This window comes from Syngnathus floridae, chromosome 19 (assembly GCF_059516105.1).
Source record: "Syngnathus floridae isolate MCC-2025c chromosome 19, RoL_Sflo_1.0, whole genome shotgun sequence".
Classification (NCBI taxonomy): domain Eukaryota; kingdom Metazoa; phylum Chordata; class Actinopteri; order Syngnathiformes; family Syngnathidae; genus Syngnathus; species Syngnathus floridae.
The window spans coordinates 6,154,621-6,175,428 of NC_142431.1; the positions used below are offsets into that span (position 1 = coordinate 6,154,621).

Genomic DNA, 20,808 nt, shown 5'->3' on the forward strand with positions numbered 1-20,808 from the left:
TCAAATGGTTTTGGACTCAAAATCCAGGACATATTTGGCCATGACATGTTGAGTAATGCTTTGGACAGTTTTAGTTGTAGTATTAAATCTACTTTGTCCATCCACAATTTTTTTTAATTTGTTTTGACTTTCCTATTAAATAATACAAGCATGTTAGTCCAATTTAGATATATAAGTGTCTGAGTCTATGAAGATTTACAATTTGGTGGAAATCCACATTAGCATTGCTTTAAGTGCTATTGTAGTTTTGCCCTTATCATAAAAGCCCCCCTTGGGTGAGAAACCAAAAGGATCCTTCAGGGCTTCCAAATCCTATGAAAAAAAAGGAGGGGGGGGGGGGGGGGTCACTCGCTCTCGTGTGTTTATTTGACACGAGAGAAAAGGAGGAGGGAAAAAAAGTTGGCTTGGGTGTGAGTCCCGAACCCACCACCAGCGCTACAACCACCCCTCCCGCACGCCCGAGGGTTATAAGTCCGCGGGAGGCGCTTTCATGGGCGGCCGTGTGATTGACAGCCCCTCGGTGACATCACCGGACGACAAAAAGAGTCGTCGGCCGAGGGGAAGGCGCCAATCAAACGCAGCACTTCTGCAGTGGCGCACGACGCGCCCACACGACTCCACTCCACAGCGCATCAAATTCGATTTCTCCCTTCTAAAACATTTACACGCTTTTTCGTGCTTGGAAAGATGTTCCACCGAGACGCTTTCTACTTTGATCGCTCCTTTTTGCGCACACACGCTTCCTCGTGACAAGAACACATTTTTTTTTGTTTTTTGTGCGTCAGCGTGCGTAAAAAGACGCATCCGAAGCAAGAGAAGCAAGCCGACGAGTGTGACATTATGTACCCGAGCGGACAGGTGAGGGTGTCGGACTGTCTGTCTGTGGTCCTCCGCGGAGAAGCAGCGTGGATTTAACGCGACTTCATGTGGACTTTATCGGAACCCAACGGTGGAACGACGACCGGACACAGCGCTTCCTCGTCAGGTAAGAAGAAAAATCAAGACTTGAGTGTGTTTATTACGCTTTGCATGCATTATATGCTTTTAAATAAGGTAGCAAATCTTATGGAAATGCAAATTGTGGTTAAAGAGCATTTTTCCTTTGGAGGCAGTTTTTTTCTTCTTCTTTTTTAAGATGTGTTGTACATCTGGCCCCGGTGGTGCACGTCAGATCTAACACCTGCAAGCCTCTTGAAGTAACCCTATCCCTTATGATTATACAGTCAAAGCCTCCGCAAATTGACGCTTGTAGCACCCGGCCGGCTGGCAGGCAGGCAGACTGGGCCTCTCCTTTTCCTAACTTTTTTTCCTCCCTTCTTCTCTTTTTTTTTTCTCCTCTTCACCCCCCCTCTTCGAGAAGACTCTTTCATGCCTCTTCTGATCTCCACTCGCCTGCATTCCTTCGGTGTATTTCTAATTGGAGACTTCTTTGATTTGCCCTTCCTGTCCTTCATGGACTTCCTCCATCTTCATCTTTGAGATCAATCTTCATGCCGTGGGTTAATTCCCAACCACCGGCGCCGCCACCTACTCTTTCAAAGCAAAGAGGTGTCTTCCCCCTTTTTCCATGTTGTTCTGCAAATTGACAGGACCCCCACTTTCTCCTCCTCCGCAGGGACTGACTGATCATGGTCGCCGTGGTCGGCTCTCTCATGGTACTGCTTCTAGCTCAGGTGTTGATGGAAGGCGCAACGGGACTCATCCCCGAGGTGGGCCGAAGACGGTACAGCGAGTCGGGCCGGCACAGCCCGCAGCAGTCGGCGGGCGCCCTGCACGAGTTCGAGTCACGGCTCCTTAGTATGTTCGGCCTGAAACGCAGGCCGACCCCAGGCAAGCATGCCGTGGTGCCGCAGTACATGGTGGACCTGTACCGCATGCACTCGGCCAACGGAGACCACAGCGTCCGCCGGCCCAGGAGTATGGGAAGGCACGCCGAAAGGGCAGCCAGCGAAGCCAACACGATTAGAAGCTTTCACCACGAAGGTGCGTATTAGCGACATACCTCTACCTGTCAGCCTTCAGCTCCTGGGCTCCCTCAGACAGCCTAAACATGTACTTAAAGATGACTCAGGGTGTCAGCACGCTAACTTCAGAGCACTCGGTTGTTTTATGGCCCGTTTTTAGTCATTCACAAGTCACCATGCGTCTTAATTTAGATGCACTGCTAACGCGACTTTTGGGGATCCTTACGATGACGCAAGGCCTTTGAGCAAACTTTGACCACGTCTGCTGGCCACAGCTGTCGAAAGGGCTTCAAAACATATCCAAGTGGCCGTGGAATCCCGGGGGTGAATTTGTTACTTAATAATTGATGGTGTTTGCAGTCCGCCTCTGAAAACAGTTTTTCCAGACACGCACCACGGGAGCGGGATAAAGGGCGGCGTTTGCCTTTGTGCAGGTGATCGCTCGGCCCCGGTTACTTCAGCAACACACAACATGGCATTAAGGCAAACACGTCATTCTGTCAGACGCAATTCCAAATTGTTATCCTGTCCAAATAACCCCCTCAGCGTGGCAGCATTACTCAAAACCACTACTGCGTTGTTAATAATGTCTGGAACTACCTGATGAGTTGGATTCTTGGTTTCGGTTCATTTTACAGGTTTAAGTGTTAAGATTTCTTTTCAATGTGAAATAACTCAACTCGCCGGGTGACTTTTTGAAAATAATTGGACCTACCAGTTCATTCCTAAAAGTAGTACTTGCTGGCACATAAAAGTCACATAGGGGGCTACACACAGAGACCTCATACACAGCATTTGAGTGTGTTTATAGTAAGGAAGTTTCCATCGGGGTGAGTCAGGGGGGAAGTTTGCGTTTGCTGGGGTGCGATGACACCCAGTGATGACTCGGACACACTGCAAACAAGCCAGGCCAGAGTAGAGTCCAGTATTCTGGTTTGAGTACAAGCCAGACCAGATGAGGACCAGGAACCCCTGCGGGCAACTGGAACCATAAGGTACCATTAGAGGAGGTATCTGAAGTGTTGGCAATTCTGATTAGAAGGTAGGCCAGACCAGTTGAGGATCAAGAACCTCTGCAGGGGGATTGGAACCAAGGGGTACTTGAAAGGGGCCAGGTTGAAGGCCAGGGAAGCTCTGAAGATGGTATGACACCCAGCGGTGCTGTTAGAAGGTCAAAACTGCTGACAATTCTGGTTTGAGTGTAGAGTAGACCAGTTGAGAACCAGGAACCTCTGCAGAATGCGGGGAACAGGGGGTGCCGTAAGAAATTTCCAATGTAGGCCAGATCAGATGAGGACCAGCATGGGGAGCAAAGAGATGACTATCCAAGACAACTTAAGGGCAAAGTGTCTAAGGACTCATGACTGACAGGGCCTTCTAAAATTAAATTTGTGGCATAGACAGAGACATTTGGGAATGTGGTTTTCTCCGTTTATACTCCCCAATAACATTTTATCCCGTGCAACGGCTCTTCCCATCTCGAGAGATGAATTAAAAACAAATCAGTTTGACACATCTGCTTATGATAATCACTTTGCTCAGATACTTGGTTTCGCCCCAATCAAGTGCAAGAAATAAAAAGCGGCTGTGCGAAGCGGGCTCGTGACATCCAACCCAAAACGACCCTACCCGTTTTGTTTTTGCACGAAGTGCAAAAAGAAATTAAGAATGTTGATAAACGCAATCTACGGGTCACACGTTTTGAACAAGTACGGACTTGTTTGCTGAGGAGGAGGAGGACTGGGAGGGAGCTAAAGACAGCGTGACAGAAAGCGAGACGGAGCAAAGAGGATTTGAAACACGAAGAACAGGAGGATTTGGTAGTCGGTGGAAGAAAAGAGCGAATAGGAAGAAGGAAAGACAAGGTAGAGTGGGGGCAGAGGGGGCTTTCCCACATCAAATACGGAGCGATACGCCTAATTGAGGTCTTTGTGCCTCTGGTGAGAGCTTTAGGATGAGATGGTGGAATTTCCTAAACGGCTCCTTTGAACAATGCCGTGCACAGTTCAAAGTTTGCGACGACGTGCGCGCATCGCAACTCGTCGTGCTCGCAAGTAAGAGTTCAAAGTGGATTTGCGGCGCAGAAAATTGCACGCCGCACTATAATTTGTGTCACTTATGCAGCGAGGAGGGAAATACCAATGAGTCTATATACTGTGCTTTCTTAAACATGCCCCCGGGGCAGTCATAATAGTGTGCCTGGTCTAAATGCACTTTCAAGGACCAACCGCTGCAAGACTCTCTAAAACTGTTCTGGTTCCTTGATAAACGAATCCGGTTTTATCGTCTAAGGATTTATGGATTGCTGCAGAAACAGTATTTCAGAGCATTAACTGGTGGATTTACTATGTTTTGTTATAAGGGTGCAATCGTTTTTTACAAGTTCAGTGGCAGACCGGACAACTGGCACCTAAGCTTTCAGTGGGTACTTAAGCGGGTTATACTACTATACAAAAACAATATGCAACTGTGCCACTTATAACATCTGCAGCAGTTTACAATCAATATTTGGATCTGAAAATCTGAAACAGCTCTCATTGCTAATGTAGTTTACCTTGCATTGGCCAGCGCTCCCTATTCTGAAGGCCCTGGGGAGCTCAGAATCACACTAACATCCACGCATTTGGTGGTTGTAAATGTAGGTCAATGCTTCTGATAGTGTTATGATGGCCTTCCTCCGGTTACGTAGCACAACAACTCACTGTATCTTGTCTGTGCTGTCTTTTCTAGAGTCTATGGAGGCCCTGGCCAGCCTGAAAGGCAAAACCACCCAGCAGTTCTACTTTAACCTCACTTCCGTCCCCGAGGAAGAACGCATCACCTCCGCGGAGCTTCGCATCTACAGAGACCAAGTTAGGGGAGTCGCTGCCGCCACCCCCAACAACAGCTCCGCAAATGTCAGCTTGGCGGCCGCTGGCTTCCATCGCATCAACATTTACGAGATATTCGGGGCACCCAAATCTGGCGGTGGGGAGCCTCTAGTTCGCTTGCTAGACACCCGGCTGGTGAAGGACTCTTACAGCCGGTGGGAGAGCTTTGATGTTAGTCCCGCTGTGTCTCAGTGGACCTCCGGGAAAGGTCACAATCACGGCTTCATGGTGGAGGTGCACCACCCAGAGGACGGGCAGGCAAGCGGCGAGCACGCCCAGAGACGCGCTAAGCACGTGCGTGTGAGCAGGTCCCTACACCGAGACCAGGACTCGTGGCTTCAAGCCAGGCCCTTGCTGGTGACCTACGGCCACGACGGGCGTGGGGAATCAGTGCTGCACACGCGGGAAAAGCGCCAGGCCACGCTCCGCAAACAGCGACGGAAGCACCAGCACAAAGCCAGCTGCAAGAGGCACGCGCTTTACGTGGACTTCAGTGACGTGGGCTGGAACGAGTGGATAGTGGCGCCACCTGGCTACCACGCCTTTTACTGCCAAGGGGAGTGCCCCTTCCCCTTGGCAGACCACCTCAATTCCACCAATCACGCCATTGTGCAGACACTCGTCAACTCTGTGAACTCAAACATTCCCAAGGCGTGCTGCGTGCCCACCGACCTGAGCCCCATATCCCTGCTTTATCTGGACGAATACGAGAAGGTCATCCTTAAAAACTACCAAGACATGGTGGTCGAAGGATGCGGCTGCCGGTGAAAATGGGACGCGTCGGAAAAAGTACGAAAAAGACACAAAGGTTATTATGGACACCCGGTTTCCCAATGAAGACATTATTTATATGAACAGACACAAACAGAGCTATCCTGGAAGAAGAATGAAAAAAAAAAACAATATATGAATATATTTATGTCTACGTAAAGTTGGGAAATAAATATTTTAATCAGAGGAATATATTCCTTTTACTGGTTTTGAAAATGTATTTCTGATGTACATTTCCGAATGGGTGCAATACCACATGAAGTATAATGCTCAGATTTTTATTTTGTATTTATTTCTATTATAACCACTTTATTTGTAAATAAATGTGTATTTATCGTGAGAAAACATGCTGTGCCTCTAGTTCTCCCGACATCAGCGCCATACGTACGGCAAGAGACAGAAATATACGCAACGCGCAACCAGAAGCGTGTTTTCTTACAAAGATTGCAAAGCAAGCAGTGAGCTCTTTATGGTAAGTGTAACTGGAGCGCAACAACAATAGTGTAGTCGGCCGAGGTCAGAGTGCCGCCGCTGCGATGAGGTGCAGTCATACGATGGCGGAGACAAGTTACACAAGCGCAATAGACTCCCACGGGAGGATTAGAAAAACATCGAAGCTTGTTTTCCAAGAGTGACGGCAAAGACCCCCAAGACTCCTGCGAAAACTAGTTCCTGGTGTTTTTCCTTGTCAAATTAGCAGATGAAAAGTTTGGTTTAGATGAACTGCTGCAAATTTTCAGTTTGTGGGTATGACAAGAAAACTAAGGACAACATACCTGGTGGAAAATAAACCGACTATCACTTTTCTTAACTCATTGCCAGTATCATCCAGATAACAAAATTAAGGGTGTGAATATGGTTTTAATTAAGTGTCAAGTAAACAAGGATCAAAAGTGTATCATCGGTTTTGGCCCGGACCAGAGAGCCAAATTACAAGTGGGAACACGGCCTTAATTAAACTAAGGAAACCCATCCTTGTTTTGTACAGAACCATGTCCAATCAAATTGCATACAGGCAACTTCCTTTGAAATCAATGCCAGGCTGAAAACCAAGGTAAACCGGTACTGAAGATTGTGAAGTCACATAGGACTGATTGTTTTGATTCTAAACCCAGCGGGTACAATTTTCTGGGTTGGTTAGCATCAGAAAACCAAAATACAAGTCTGAACACGGCCTTAATCAAAGAAGGTAAACCGACAGTTGATTCACCGGGAGGTTTCGTACTCCTGGATCACGCGAAAAAGTGTCAGACGGAGATCATACCAACGTCCCCTCGGGGGGGTTAAAAAGAACTCGACTAGCATTTAAATTAATTAAGATAAAACACACCTACACCTGTTCACGTACAACTCGTGCTCAGACAGATTAATTCCACCCGCACACTACTGAGTCACTGTTGTGTCTCAACACTGGAGTAATAAAAGAAGGTGGAAATTAGGAATGTGTCACAACGGCAAACAAAAGCGTACTCGAACGGTGAAAACAGCTTGAGAGTCTTATTCGCTAAGACAGTGGGAATGGGCTGGCTGGCAGAAACTAAACATATCATGTGTTTCAGCGAGACAGTCTGAAGCAGGAACACCTGTGTCAATATCTTCCTGCTTGCAATGTTTTTATGATGGAGGCACTGTCATTTCTAGCCTGAACCGAAGGTTAGAATACATATATAAGACGGGGTGGGGGGGCTGAATGGGGGGCTACAATGGCTGGATCAGATAATAAGAGGTGTGTAAGAGAAAACAAGGCCGGGGTGAGATTTGCACAGTTTTGACGGATTGCGTTTTCTGCTGTGTTTGCATTAGGGAAAAGAGTTTTGGAGGGATCACAAGGCCGCTCCGAAATGCTCTAAATAGATTTTTTTTTTTTTTTTTCAAGTGCACGCACATTGGGACCGTGGAATGTTGGTTTTCAATCTCGGACACATGAAACGCTCGCATGGAAAACCAGTGCGGCAGTTGTTTTTTCAATCATCTATTCAAGGGCTTCCTGGTGGGTGCAAAAAAACAAACGTGTGTTCAACAAAAGACGGCCGGCGTGTGTGTGTAAGGTTACGCCGATGTTGAAGAGAAGTCATCGTTGAATATTTTATTCTTGCATCTACATCACACCCCCATCTGGTGTCCATTGCTGTTCCGTGGACCCCACCATACACCACAAGCCTGCACATGGGCCGCACATACTTTGTGCTAGTAGCTACTTTTAACGGTCTCGGGGAGGAAGTCACTTTATGGGTGCATTTAATGAACATTTGATAGAAACAACATTGGACGGTCCTGGAAGGGGAGGGGGGGTCCGAGGGTAACGTCGGAAGCTGGACCAAAGGGGGGCGGGGGAGTATCTTTGTGTTTAAAACAAGTGTGAGATTTAGTGGTTTGTCTTTATAGTTAAAGTCTATAAACCTTTCATTGGTTGAGGGTAGAAATACCGCGGCATACTGTACAGGAGTCACATCTATTCCTAAGCCTCCCCCGTACGGCCAAATAAGGCTTGCAGTTCCTGTGACCGTTCCTCCTTCAAGCTAGTCTCGGACAGCTCCTCTGGGACCGCTCCTAAACTTCTGGCTAAGAACAGGTGTCAAGGGTCAAAGTCATAAGGACCTATTATCTCCGCCATTACCGGGTTGACTTCCAGGCCACATCGCGGACCGCTGGTTTCGAAGTGTGGCGAACCACCGGGGACAGCAAAGCTCACTCGCATTACTCAAAAAGCATTTCTTTTTTGGAAGAACGGAAATAACAATAATATGTGTTTTCAATCACTTGAAAGCCCAACAATGTGATTTTGGAAGCCATCCCTTCACCTGCTGCACAGACTTAGCCTCCAAGATCCCCGCCGCTCCACGACCGCTCTTGTTTCTCATTCAACATCTGGCACATCCGTTAAAGGTGTTCAGAGCTTATTTTATGCACAACAACCGAGCGGGAGTACGCATCTGATGATTAAAATGACAGGAGGCATTTCAGTCAGGTCGGAGGATCCATAGGTCTGGAGTTTGGTATTGTTCGGTTTTGGCGGAGGTTTGCGCTCATCCGAATGCCGTTCTAGTTTGATTTTCGTCTGCGGTACTGACTGACGTTGACCCTACGGGAGTTGGCATTAATGCAGCTGCTCTCCTAGACACATCAACAAACAGACCTCGGTGCGGAACTGGAGTAAGCGGCCTGGGAAGCTTAAGGAAAAAGTCTGGGGCATTTAGTGGTCGGATGGAAAATGGCAGGGTGCAGACACAAAAGAGCAGGTGCGGTGGGCATGGTTGTGACACAAACTGTCCAAAGGCAGGGATATAAAATCGGATTTCCAGATTCCTGGCAAGACTCCGAAGCGGAATATATTTACTTGCTGCTTTTATCTTTGATGAGAGCGGCCTCAAAGTCACCGTTAGACAATCTCCGATTGGCTCGCGGCCCCACGATCGCTCACGGAAAAAAAAAACGTATCAACGCGAGGCGAGACGATAGCCTCTTGAGGGATTTCTCTAACTTGCAAAGCCTTTTTTTCCCCTTCGTGTGCTGCAAACGCTAATTTTAGAGGTGGTGCTGCTGGTGTTTTTTCTGTATTCCGAGAACAGCCGGCGAGATGACGTCCGACATAGCTAAAATTGTGGCATCTGTGCTGCAGCTCTGAACACATCAAACGGACACGCGTCCGCAGGATCAGTTTTAGCGGGCGAATAAGGAAATTATTGCATGGTTGAGAGTGCTTTTATATGCATACACACTTTGGCATGCAAGCGGGACTCAGGAGTCGGTCGTTGTACATGTGCCACAAATTAACTTGTTTGGACTTTTTATCGCTACATTTACATTACAGAAACGCAGGCAGGAATCGACAACACGGCGACGATTCTTACATATGTTCAGCCGGCGCCATTGTTGTAAGAGTTAATCGTCCGTGCAATCGCTGCGGAGTTGGCCTGGCAGTGACACGCTGAGGTCATTACCTCTGGCTTTGGAGGAGTCCATTATAAAGTCCGAAGTTTGGGATCTTAAAAAGCGTCGCCGGGTCCACATTTTAACGACTGTTTAATCGCAACTAGTTCCTCGGGGGAAACGTTGAGCAAAACCTTTGATGGCCAAACAGTTTTGGTTCTGCAAAAACTGGAACACTCGATACACAAAATGGCATACCCAATATTTTGTACGGTTTAAAAATCAGACTCCTTTTCGAGGTACTATCAAAGAAAGGAAAATTCTTTTTCATCATCTTCTTTACTCTAATTTTACTGTCGCTCTGTGATCAAATAAGTTCAGGATGTGTTTCCAGCTCTTTGTTCACCAACACATTTCTACAGAGGATACAGGAAGGACTTCCATATGGACCACATATGAACTTCTAAAACAGGCTGGTGAATGGATTCGCCTCTAGACACTGATCTAAGGTCAGTGCCGTGTTTATTCCTGTTGATGGTTACAGTTGGGTTTTTTTTTTTTGGTGGGGGCCAAGGGGGGGTGCGCGGCAAAAAGCGACTGATGACTAGGACGCTTGCCGAAGGGCGTCTCCCACACCCGGAGCTTGAAAGGGGTAGTGTGGTTACGGGAGCGGCCTGGATCTTTGTAGCAGGAAGTGAAGAGATCAATCAAAGGCAGCAAGCAACATGACATCCCACAGCACGCCTGTTAAATAAATGTCCATCTTTGACAGTAAATCTCGCCATCATGGATGCTCACATTCAGAGTTACTATTCCATTTTGTGGCACGTTTTGCCACGTTTGAGGTCAATAGTCAAATCCGTGGCAGCTTTCAAGGAAGAAAAGTATTTAGCCGTTGCTGACGTGTGATTATCGCCTAAGACCAATAATAATATTGTCATGAGTTAGCACAATGCTGATGTAGCACCTTTTGGGGCTCAAGGCCAGGAACCGGCTTCGCAGGGCACCCGTTGATCCCGAGGTATGAAAGGAGACCTGTGAGGGGGGTTTTCGAGGAGGGGGGGCTCGCTTGGTGGTCTATGAGAACAAGCTGGTGCCGAACTTTTTGTACTTAGTGCAGATTACCAGAAGGCCGCTTCCAGATGCAGAGCGCCAATGGGGTGACAGACTCTCTCTTTGCTCAGGCGGTATGACAAAACTCCGACACACTTTTCTCGTTAGCCAAATATGGTTTTTGCGGCAACCGTCGCAGGCTCATCTGGGTATCGATGATATCAAGTTGGTAAACTATTATGGACTCTGAGATTCCCAACCCCGAATGACTAACACAGACTAGAATAATATTCTCTCTGTTCCACCAGGACATGCTAATGAGCGGCGGCTCTCCCTTGAAGTCCCAAAGCTAACTCAGCTGCAAGGTGTATTTGTCACTCCTTCAACCTGCTGACCGACAGCCTGACAGCAGCGTGGTAAGGTCTGCCTCACCGGGCTTCCTGTTACTCACTTCCTGTCCCCGCCCTGCACCTGCAGTCCGACTTGTGGTTGACGTCATGGCAGGTTTTTCCTCTCCTTCAGTCATGGCATAAAGTGTGAACATCCATCAGCAGGTTCCAGCTCAAACATCAGTCAAAGGGCCCACACAGTGAATGTGGTTCTTTGTGATGACCTCTTTGGCGAGCCCAATGCTTTCACTTCAAATAGACGCATTTCTGATTTCTGAGCTCTGCATAATGAAAAAGTGACCTTAAGAGGGGGACGGGTAGTTCTGCTTTCCGGTGTGGGGGAGGAACAAACTCTCGATGCCCTCGATGTATGGAGGAATAATTACAGTGGGCCTTTCTACCATCAGTGACCACAGTCAAATGATAGATTGAGGAGTACGCACTTCACTACTTGGACAGACCCATGACTAAATGGAAATATTATTTAAGCACCAGTACTACATATTTTTTTCCACTTTCCCAAGTTCTGGGTTTTTTTTTTCTAAATATTTGGGGGGGGAGTTTTTACGTCAATGGCCAGTTAATACTTTTAGGCAACTGTCAGCAGACAAGAAACCTATTAACCCTTCTCATTTATTTTCTCACCTGTAGAGTTTATTTGAACAAATGCGAATTTCCAATAACTGGATAATTGTTACTTCTATCAATCAGACATTTCTGAACATTTATTTAGATCCTCACTGAAATATATATAATGTGTCATTCCTTGGCCTGAGATTTGAGCATGTTCCTTTGGTCCAATGTTGAGGACACAGTAGCCTTGGCAGAAACTCGGGCATGCGGCACCATTGTTACGATAAAGTCATGAAGTATCCTTGAATTTTGGCATTTGTGAGGTTTGCAGTTTAGCAACAAACAGGAGTCGACAGTGGAAAGAATCTGTGTTGCTGTCGCTGTGCAAACATGATGCGTTCTGTTGACTGGAGCATAAAATAGCGCTGTTGGGTTTTGGGTTTCCAGAGCGGGATCAGGGCTGTAGTATATTGAGTCCATGTGGAGAGTGCATTTTTAATCTGAGCCTTAGCCACAGTCCTTCCTGTTTCTAATTTGGCGCTGCAGTGGTTTTGTCCCGAGGCCAAAAGCCTCTCTTCCACAGAGTGTCTATTTCCTCTGAAGTGAATAGTAGCAGGTGTGCTGGCCCTGGATCCCTTTAGAGGAGTCTGCTTATGAATGGCCCACATCACACTCCTTCTCGCCTGGCTTTGTTTTCCTTTATTTTCTCTTCTTCCTTTTGGTCCAGCATTTCCGACTGACTCGCATTCTCTCTCACACACACTTCCGTTGCTGTTGTGTCTTTGACGGATTTTTGTCTCCGTCATCACTGCTTTTTTTTTTTTACTTTGAAGTCAAAGACACAGCGCTGGGCTGATCGGAATAAAACGATGACAAGAACAAGGTCAGTGCAGCAACCCCCCCCCTCCACACACACACCACCAGACAAGTCATAAATCTCCAGCACGCAAAAAACACAACACGTGAATCAGTCCAAACATCTGAATAAAGTATCCGCAAGACAAAATACAACCAGATCACGACAATCCAGAGAACATAAAAAGATCAACCAAACAATGACTGTCGTAAATAATCGAAAGAACCTGTCATTGAAACTCATCCAATCCATAAGCGGAGGAGACACGCTGTCACGCTGTTTCACTGAAGCACAGCGATTGGAATTAACCTCCAATGACCTTCACTTCCCGATTGCGAGAAACCCCCACTTTCACCAAAACACACTTGCTAATGAGTTGGACTTTTGCTACAAATCATAGAAATCATCCCGTCATGGCCAAAGTCGTATTCTCACTTATCTCAGAGGGAAAACAAGGCAAAGGGAACGTGTCGCCTGCCAAAGATTTGCGGCCTAACGCGAGGGTGAAATGCAGCTGCAAAGCCATTAAGGAAATGAGAGTCCAACAAGATGGGCTGTTGAAAAGCAACACATGGCGTCTTAATGGTGTTTGGGTTTGTTCAATTTTCTTTCCACATCAGTCGCCAAAGCAGAACTTGGTATATAGATTAGGAACTCGCCATGTCTGTTTACAGAGCTAGCAAGTCTATAAAACACGCGACAAAACCTGGCTGTAATATATTTCGAAGCGGGGTGCCTCTGAAAATCTGTCAATGATATAACGAAAAAAGGAATGAAATACATCCCCCTCGTGGTCTTCAATGAGCCGTGATCCAAACGTGCCATTTTAAGACACTTAATTTGCAGATGGAAGCGGCGGTCTTTGACCTTCCACTAACAATTGAGGTTAGCTGATCTCTACGCAGGCCTCTCGCTCCCGCCTCCGCTCTTGTGATTCTCTGCCAAACTCCACCGCCGACATTTACGTTTTCCAGTAGCGGTGTTCCTGGCATCGGCGCACACTCCCGTGTTTACATAAGATGTTTAAACTTGATGCTGATTAAACAAATCCAATCCGGAGCCCCCCGACTTCAATCACTGACTTCACGTTGACATTACGTTAATGAAACTGGCGGTGGCCGGATCACCATGACCATTTCCTCAAGGTTTGGGTGGGGAAGCGATTCGTGCACCAGCAAATCCAGAAAGTATTTTCAGACGACTCATATGTGGATTGATGTCACCCGCTAGTTCCCACAGGCTTGCATGTGGTTGGATTTTCTCCGTGCGGTGTGGAGTATTTTCCTAAAAATCTCCCGAGTCCCCTGACACAGGTTGTTTGGCAACGGTTCCATTCCCACACTTATGGTTTCAAGCGGCCTGGCTTTGTCCTCGCAAATCCAGACCAAAGCGCACGTAGCACAATGCAATTTCATGAACGCTGACTTTTTCCAGCCTTACATCAGATAATCACTGATTACTTAATCTCGGGAAACATCGAGCAGGTCAGACATCAGCCACGCCAGGTTTTTTCCCATACGAGACCAAAGTCAACTTCCAAGTCTGACTGAGGACAGGCAACGGTATCATGGAACAGTTGTGTGGTTTGAAGATGGGGAAAAAGGACAGAAGCCTGAAGGCTTTCTAATCTCCTGAGAACAAGGCGAGTTTATTTGTCCTCAGGATTGAGCTCCAAAGTTTGTTTCCCAGGAGTGTTAATTGTTTCCCACTCCATAGTACGCCCTCCGGTTGCGATGGTTTTTGGCTCCTCACCTGGGTTCTTTCAATGGATGCGGGATGGTGATTGACCTTCATTGGTGCCGCTTTGGCTGCGGTCCAGCTGCCCATCTGGTCCTAGCTTGCGCAGCTATCCTCAGCCCGCTATGGCTAGCCGTCCGCCTAATTGTATCACATTCTCCGGGCTTTGTTCTGGCATTCTCTTGCCAGCTAAAGGTTGCAAAAATCTCATCCGCCACATCAGAGGGGATCTATTAACCCTTGACCCCTAGTTGGTGTGTGTGGACAAGGCCGCTCCTCACACCCAACGCCGGGCCCATTAACACGTCGCCCCGCAGCAGAAAAACTATTTTGACGGGCTGTAATTGGTGCTAAGTGATGGCGGACAAAGACCCCCTCTGTGCTGCCCGCTGGACTGAGCGGTACTGACCACTCACAGAGCTTCACGCTTGACATTTCCTTTCCGGGTCTGAACTGGGGAAGCCCCTTCCTGCACCGCCGCCACCTCCTCTGATTCCTCCATCCCCGCAGCCCCCTCTGATCCTTGCCACGGCGCTCCTTTGAAAACGTGAGATAATGAGGGTCGAGCAGGCCGAGCCGGCTGGAGCGGGATCGCACAGTCCGGACCTGCGTAGGCTGATTAATCTAACGGCGGGGCCATTCCTTTCAGAGCCGGCCTAATTAGTTTATGTTAGCTGCAGAAGGTCAGGGGACGTGTTTGACTGGGGTCTTTTCTTTAAATGCCACAATGGTGCCATGATCTGAGGACGCAGGTGCAGCGACCGGCCGGCTTTAATGTTTCCGAGCGGCTCGGTTATTCGGTCGAGTTGCAAACCGGCAAAGACAATGAGGCCTTTTAAACCGTGACACTTGACATTTATCAGTCTCAATCTGTTTGGACGGCTTTTCAAGTTCATCTGTCATGAACTCAAAAATTATACGACGTATAGGGACATATGTCTGGTATCGGATATGAAATAACTTTAGTAACAGCCGTCGACCAAGAAGAATCATTGCATTGCTCGACTACAAACTTAGCCTCGCTCAATAAATTGTGGCACAATTCAACTTGATTTGTGGTGGATGCTAATGGACCGATCCCAAATTCCCTTGTATCGTTTGTATTCACAGGAATATACCAAGGCAACCCAGGTCTAGCTCTCCTCCCCAAAAGGCCATGCCACTATCTCGTCCCCCATATTTAAGAGTCTGATGTCAGACAGCAGCAGAGGAGACTTTAATACTAAACGTCTGCCCCTGTCATTACCCGCCCGTGCGACCGCCTATCAGAGAGCTGTGAGTGATGTGGGAAAGCCTGGGCCCTGTCCTCCCAGCCCCTGTAGGCCGGGCCGCCTCCTCTGTCCAAACCAAACTGAAAACTACAGGACAGGCACGGCTAAGGGTTGACATCAAGGAGGAAGTGGGCGCTCTAAACTTTGGTCAGGGAAGAAGAGAAGGCTAGACATTAATCTGTGCTGTCTCTTTCTTACACGCTTTCCTCCAGATCTAGTTTTGCGTTAAGACTGAACCAGGATGAAAAGCCAAACCAAGGTGTGAACACGGCCTCGAACGCCACGTCCAGCATCACCATAAAATCCCAACAGTATTTGCACTGGTGTATTTACAAACTCACGATATGAAAATGATGTTTACCAATACTCCAAATCCCGCTAGGCCAATTCATTTCCGTCCAAATTTTCCGACACCTGCGGTGAGGGAAAACATGCCAGCTCGCTTCATGAGCCAAGCCCATGTGATGAGAGGACACCTGCAGAACCCGGCGTTCCCACTTGGCTTTGTGAAAGCATCTGAACCGAGGGGTGAGGGGTGGGAGAGCTGGAAGCCCAGACCTAGGTTTTGCCTCGAAGGCCTTAACTATCACTCCAGTCCACGGGTTGCCTTTGGCCTTGCTAACTGTTCCATGAAATGGGCCCCAGGAACAGTGCAAACCTCCCAGAAACAGGCCGCTCACTGTTAGCCAACAGTGCTGCCTTTGTGCGAAAATTGTCAAAGCTGGCCCGTTAGTGCACCGCTGCTGCCTTTCTTTGGAGCCTCAGCTGTGAACAAACAAAGCTGGCTAAAAAGTTTTGCATGATGCTTAGCTAGGTAGCTGGCGAGCTGCCCCGGCGCCTGTGGCAATGAGAGAAATGACGTGTTTGTGTTTGCCGTGTCCTGCAGGTGGCGTTTAAATGGCGAATGAGAGCCGACGCAGTCAATGGCCCTTTTGATGAGGACCTTTTTTTGTTTCCATGAGTACAATAGAAGAGCGTAAATCTATAACGCCTTGTGCGATCTGAATGGTACTTGATTCCGAGTCGTCTCTGTTTTCTCTTCTTTTGACAAGTCAAAATGGACAGAATAGAAAAGGACAGTAAAAAAAAAGCACAGGCAACGCTAGTAGCACTTTTATTTGACTGCTTTTCACTTTTTTTTCATAATTGTTCCCTAGTTGCTGGGCTTTTTTTTTTTATCTATGCTCTCCGTGCCAATATAATTCAACATCCATGGCCAAGCCAAATATTTGCAGCATGGCTTGTGCTTCTAAACTGAGCAGTATTTTGGGCAAAAGAGGTTGGTCTTTGCCAGGAGCGCTGCACAGACAAGGAAATGAGATACAGATTTACTTCTCATCTCTGCTTCTAATTAGTGCTTCTTCCCTCGTTATATAAGAAACAATTCGGCTCGTGAATATATTTCTTAAGCACTCGAACTCCTCACCTCGGATCACAGCCGGGCTACGAGCAGGGCGGCTCGATGGCAAACCGACTGTTTACCACTTCTTCGGAACAGATGACACAAACTGCCGAGTAAAGAAGCGTTTACAGTTTGCGCAGTTCCCCGCAGAGAGGCCCGGCAAATGCTTCTTCCACAGACTGCATAGGGAAATATTTGCAATGGTTTCCATCCAGATCTGGGTCACTTGGTTCCACAGTCACGGCACAGGTGAGCGAGAGTAAGAGTTGTCAGGCGCTGGATATTGGCGGGCTTTTTACTTTCCAGTGCCACAAAACAACAAGAGATACCGTTGTGTCCGCAACTCGCCGCGATGCCAACCGCTGCCGGGTCCCACGGGCCAGTGCCCGGATTGGCCCTCGTACCTAGTCCAAAGCGGTCCGCTCGAGATTCATTTATGAGCGGGAGCCCTCGGGAGAATAGCGAGCTGTCATCTGGCGGTGTTGCGGCAACAAGCAGTTGAAAACAGCCTCTCTCACGCTGAGTGTATTTTGGCACGCGAGGGCTGCAATCATGCATGATTAGCCCGAGAACTCCATTCCGAGGCTGGACCGGGCCGTGTTCCTGTCACCCTGTCAGAAATGATATTTACCTACCACTTTTCCGAAGTGTAGCGAGAAATAAAGAGAGTCTTGAGTGATCGATGGAAATCAGGCAGGTGTGTCATGTTGACTTAAATATTTTTCAAGAAACTCCAAAACATCAAAACACAAATGGCCTCATGTTGGCTTTCACTTCACTTTACAAAAGTCATTTTAAATCCACCCACGAAATGATTTTTTTCCAAAGCTGCAGACTCTGGATTTAATTTTAAACTTTAGGACATATAAGCAGTGCTGATCTAAATTTGTATTGGCGGAGGACCCACACTATTTACTTTCCAACTAATTTTATCCAAGAGGAGACTGAGGGCAGCAAAAACATGGGCCGATACGACAAAATAGAGACTGTGACGTGCATAATTGTCCTTTCCTTTGGTATCCAAAGCAATAAAAAGCTGTGTAAAAGAAACGCTTATCGTAAACCCGTTTACGGATTACGCAATCAAACTTGTCAAGTGTTGACCCCGGTTGACGCCCGGCGGCAATAAAAGAATGCAGCTCAAAGTTTTTAAATCCGGAGCTATGCGAACGCAAATCCGGGCTACGTGAACGCAAAATGTGCTCAAAGTGAACCTTGCCTTTTTCTTGAGCCGCTTAATAGCAAAAGCAGCCTTACGCGTTCAAGGGAGTGAGCTCACCCCTGGCCAGCGAACGGCCCACAACAGGTGCAGCCCTCTCGCGTCCCTCATCTTGCTGCAAGCTTGTTTTCCTCCTACATGTGGAAAACATCTGCAGCGGTGGTCCGTCTGTGTCCCCCCCTTCCCCTCCCCATCCCGTTATTTACTCCCACTGCCCTCGACTTTCTTTCCCTTCTCGTGCCAGGAACAAGGATTGTACATACGAAGAGGTGTCACTCCTGGGATAAAGGCGATGGCTTTTTCTGGACGTGAGGCGGAGGTTTGCCAAGGCATATTTTTATCATGAAAAGACAACATGGAGAGATACAGTCACGCGCAGCTGGTGTGTTAATTTACTCTAAAACAGGAACAAATAGAGCGACTCACACGTGCCATAAACGTGGACATGAGGCATGAAATCTGTTTTCAAGAAAAGACATGTGATTTAAAGGTTGTGGAAGATTCCTTTGGTGCTATACCACATTTCAGTTTTTTTTTTTTTTTTTTTTTTTAAACTGAGTGTAAACTAGTTAAGTAGGTTTACAATTGAGGGCCTTTACTAGGTTTTGCAAACTTCCTCAACAGACTTTTTTGCTAAAATTTGAAATTTCCCTATTTCCCCAACATGTTCCTTTTCGCACTTGACACATGAAGTTTGTTCACAGGATGGAGAAAATTCAGATTTTGTGCAACAGTTGTAGACCAAATCTATTTTTTTATTAATTGTATTTAATTTCACAATGCCTGTGGACATCTTATTTATTTTTTTTAAATGCCAACGTAGGCCTTTATTTCTAACGACCCGCAGAAACCCTGTATAGATACTATATAGACGTTTTCCGCTTTGGTCTGAGCGGGGCTTCCTTTTCGATACCGGATGAATAGCAAACTTCAAACAGTAAGGTAGGTGCTAATGAACTGGATCCTGACACTGTTTACTTTCCGCCCCCACAATGGTTTCATTCACAGAAATCCGGCCACGGAAAGTGTCGGTAAAGTTATCCCGGCTTGAGTTTATGCAACCTTTTCTAAACCTCAGTACGTCTTTCTCGGCGCCCCCCCCCCAACCCCCCCACCTTCAGGCCTTTAAGGTCGGGCCAAACACAACACTAACCAGCATCAGCTGATACAGGCGGAGGCTAGCCAGATTTAAAATGGAAGCCATTCACGGAAAAGCGGGAAGCGGCGCGAGAGCCCCACTTCCTCTTACCTGCCAGATCAGTCATGGCATCTCCAAAGTGTCGGAGGGGAGCTCGGGGGGACTTCTTCCACAGCACGCCATCCGACCACTTCCACATCATTGCCACTGAAATCCGGAGCCTGCAGAGGAAAAGGTGGTATTTCAAAACCATTATAGGTGCAGTGTTTCCTTCTCTAGTCTCTGAGGGCTTTGACAAAGCTAATAAAAGTCACAGGGGCGCATATGGCTTCATTCAGCACACCTGACGTTCACACGGTGACAAAAAAAAAAACCCTCATGGCGATTGACACTGACGACAAAAGCGAGAGAATTTCAAGGTCATTATTTTTGTCAGACAAGAACGCTGCTTTTCTTTCTGAAAGGTTTTCACACATTTGGATTTTCTATAACACGAAGCTCACATTTTTATAGGGCTGAACGGAAACCTCGAGATGTTTCCATTAATAGAAGCGCCCGTGGCTCCACACTCATACAGTATAAATAAACAATTAACCTGAAGAGAGAGGAGCTTTTATTCCTTTATTTGTTTTTCGTTGCGGCGCAAAAACAGCCCATCTGAACATGCCGGGACATATTCATCAATAAATTCGCTTTAAGGAGAACTTTCTGGACTTTAAACCAAATAAGCTAGCGAGCACATTATGTTGTGCGGCAAGGGATTTCATGACCTCCGAAGAGGTCGAAGGCTTCCGAAAAAATAAATTAAGAAGCCGAGACTGGAAATGTATTTTCAGGAGAGCAATGAATCTGAGTTTTAGTACCCGGCTGGGCTATAGGGCAGCGCCCCGTTCAAGTCCCCAGAGTCGGGCGCTGTCAAGAGTTTCTCTTTCCGTGCTACTTCTCAGGCCTCCCGACTACCTCCCGTCCCCCTTTCTAGACTATTCCCACAGGAACAGGCCCGGCGGTCTCGCCAGGCTGCAGAGGTGAGAGTGTCCAAGGGATTTTAGGGGTGGTGGGGGTCGAGTTGGTAACATTATGAAAACAACACTTTTGAACGGTGTTTACCTCCGCACCCATATTGAGTCATGAATTAGGCCTCCGTTGAGCCATCAAAGCAAGCGGTGAGGTAGTTCCTTGTTGCATTCATGACTCCCTTACGTCTACCCCGCCACCCCATCGCCAGCTTTCCCACCCCCCCAAATCTTCCCCAAAGCACGAGCCTCGGCGGCATGAATGGGTCATTGTGATGCGTCTCCGTCACGGCAGCGAATGTTTTCACTTCCATTTGATCCATAGGCGAGGCTGCTAATTGGGTAAGCGTGTTCCCAGGTCACCGGGAGGTTTTCCCTTTCCGTAAATACGGAAAGTCAGCAAAAAAAAAAAGGGGGTCCTCGCAGATGTTGTTTCCCACCCGCGTTCCATTTCTCAAAATGTGCACTTTATCATCAATATTGATCCTTTTCCGTCACTCACTTCAGGTGTCTCAGGGACGTGGACTCAGTCTGTCTGGTTATTTTCCATAATTTTCCAAAGCTTGGGAGTTTATTTGTTTGTTTTTTGTTCCTTCTCTGTACAATTTACATTTCCTCTCACAACAGCCCACTGCAATGATCTCATGTCCCAGCATGACACGGTCTGCATGTTTGTTTTGGG

General features: G+C 47.3%; 2 protein-coding genes across 5 annotated transcripts in view; one reads left to right on the top strand and one right to left on the bottom strand.

The window, feature by feature from the left end:
- The window catches only part of plcb1l (phospholipase C beta 1-like), a 72,721-nt gene that overhangs the window by 50,642 nt on the left and 1,271 nt on the right, over window positions 1–20,808 (bottom strand). For all 4 annotated transcript variants that reach the window (XR_015854449.1, XM_088362393.1, XM_088362388.1 and 1 more), the window contains exon 3: window positions 19,225–19,334. The gene's annotated coding sequence lies outside the window, so the exon portion shown is untranslated. The remainder of the gene's footprint in view (window positions 1–19,224; window positions 19,335–20,808) is intronic.
- On the top strand, window positions 437–5,950 carry bmp2b (bone morphogenetic protein 2b). Its single transcript, XM_088362402.1, has 3 exons — window positions 437–985; window positions 1,616–1,983; window positions 4,695–5,950. The coding sequence occupies exons 2-3, from the start codon at window positions 1,629–1,631 to the stop codon at window positions 5,600–5,602; spliced, it is 1,263 nt and encodes a 420-aa protein (XP_088218528.1). The 5' UTR covers window positions 437–985; window positions 1,616–1,628; the 3' UTR covers window positions 5,603–5,950.

What these genes read in the sequence shown, in the direction of transcription:
- bmp2b (XM_088362402.1), top strand. Translation starts at nt 1,629, where the DNA reads ATGGTCGCCGTGGTCGGCTCTCTCATGGTACTGCTTCTAGCTCAGGTG. An exon ending in TAGAAGCTTTCACCACGAAG is followed by an intron (nt 1,984 to 4,694) that starts GTGCGTATTAGC and finishes TGTCTTTTCTAG; the next exon opens with AGTCTATGGAGGCCCTGGCC.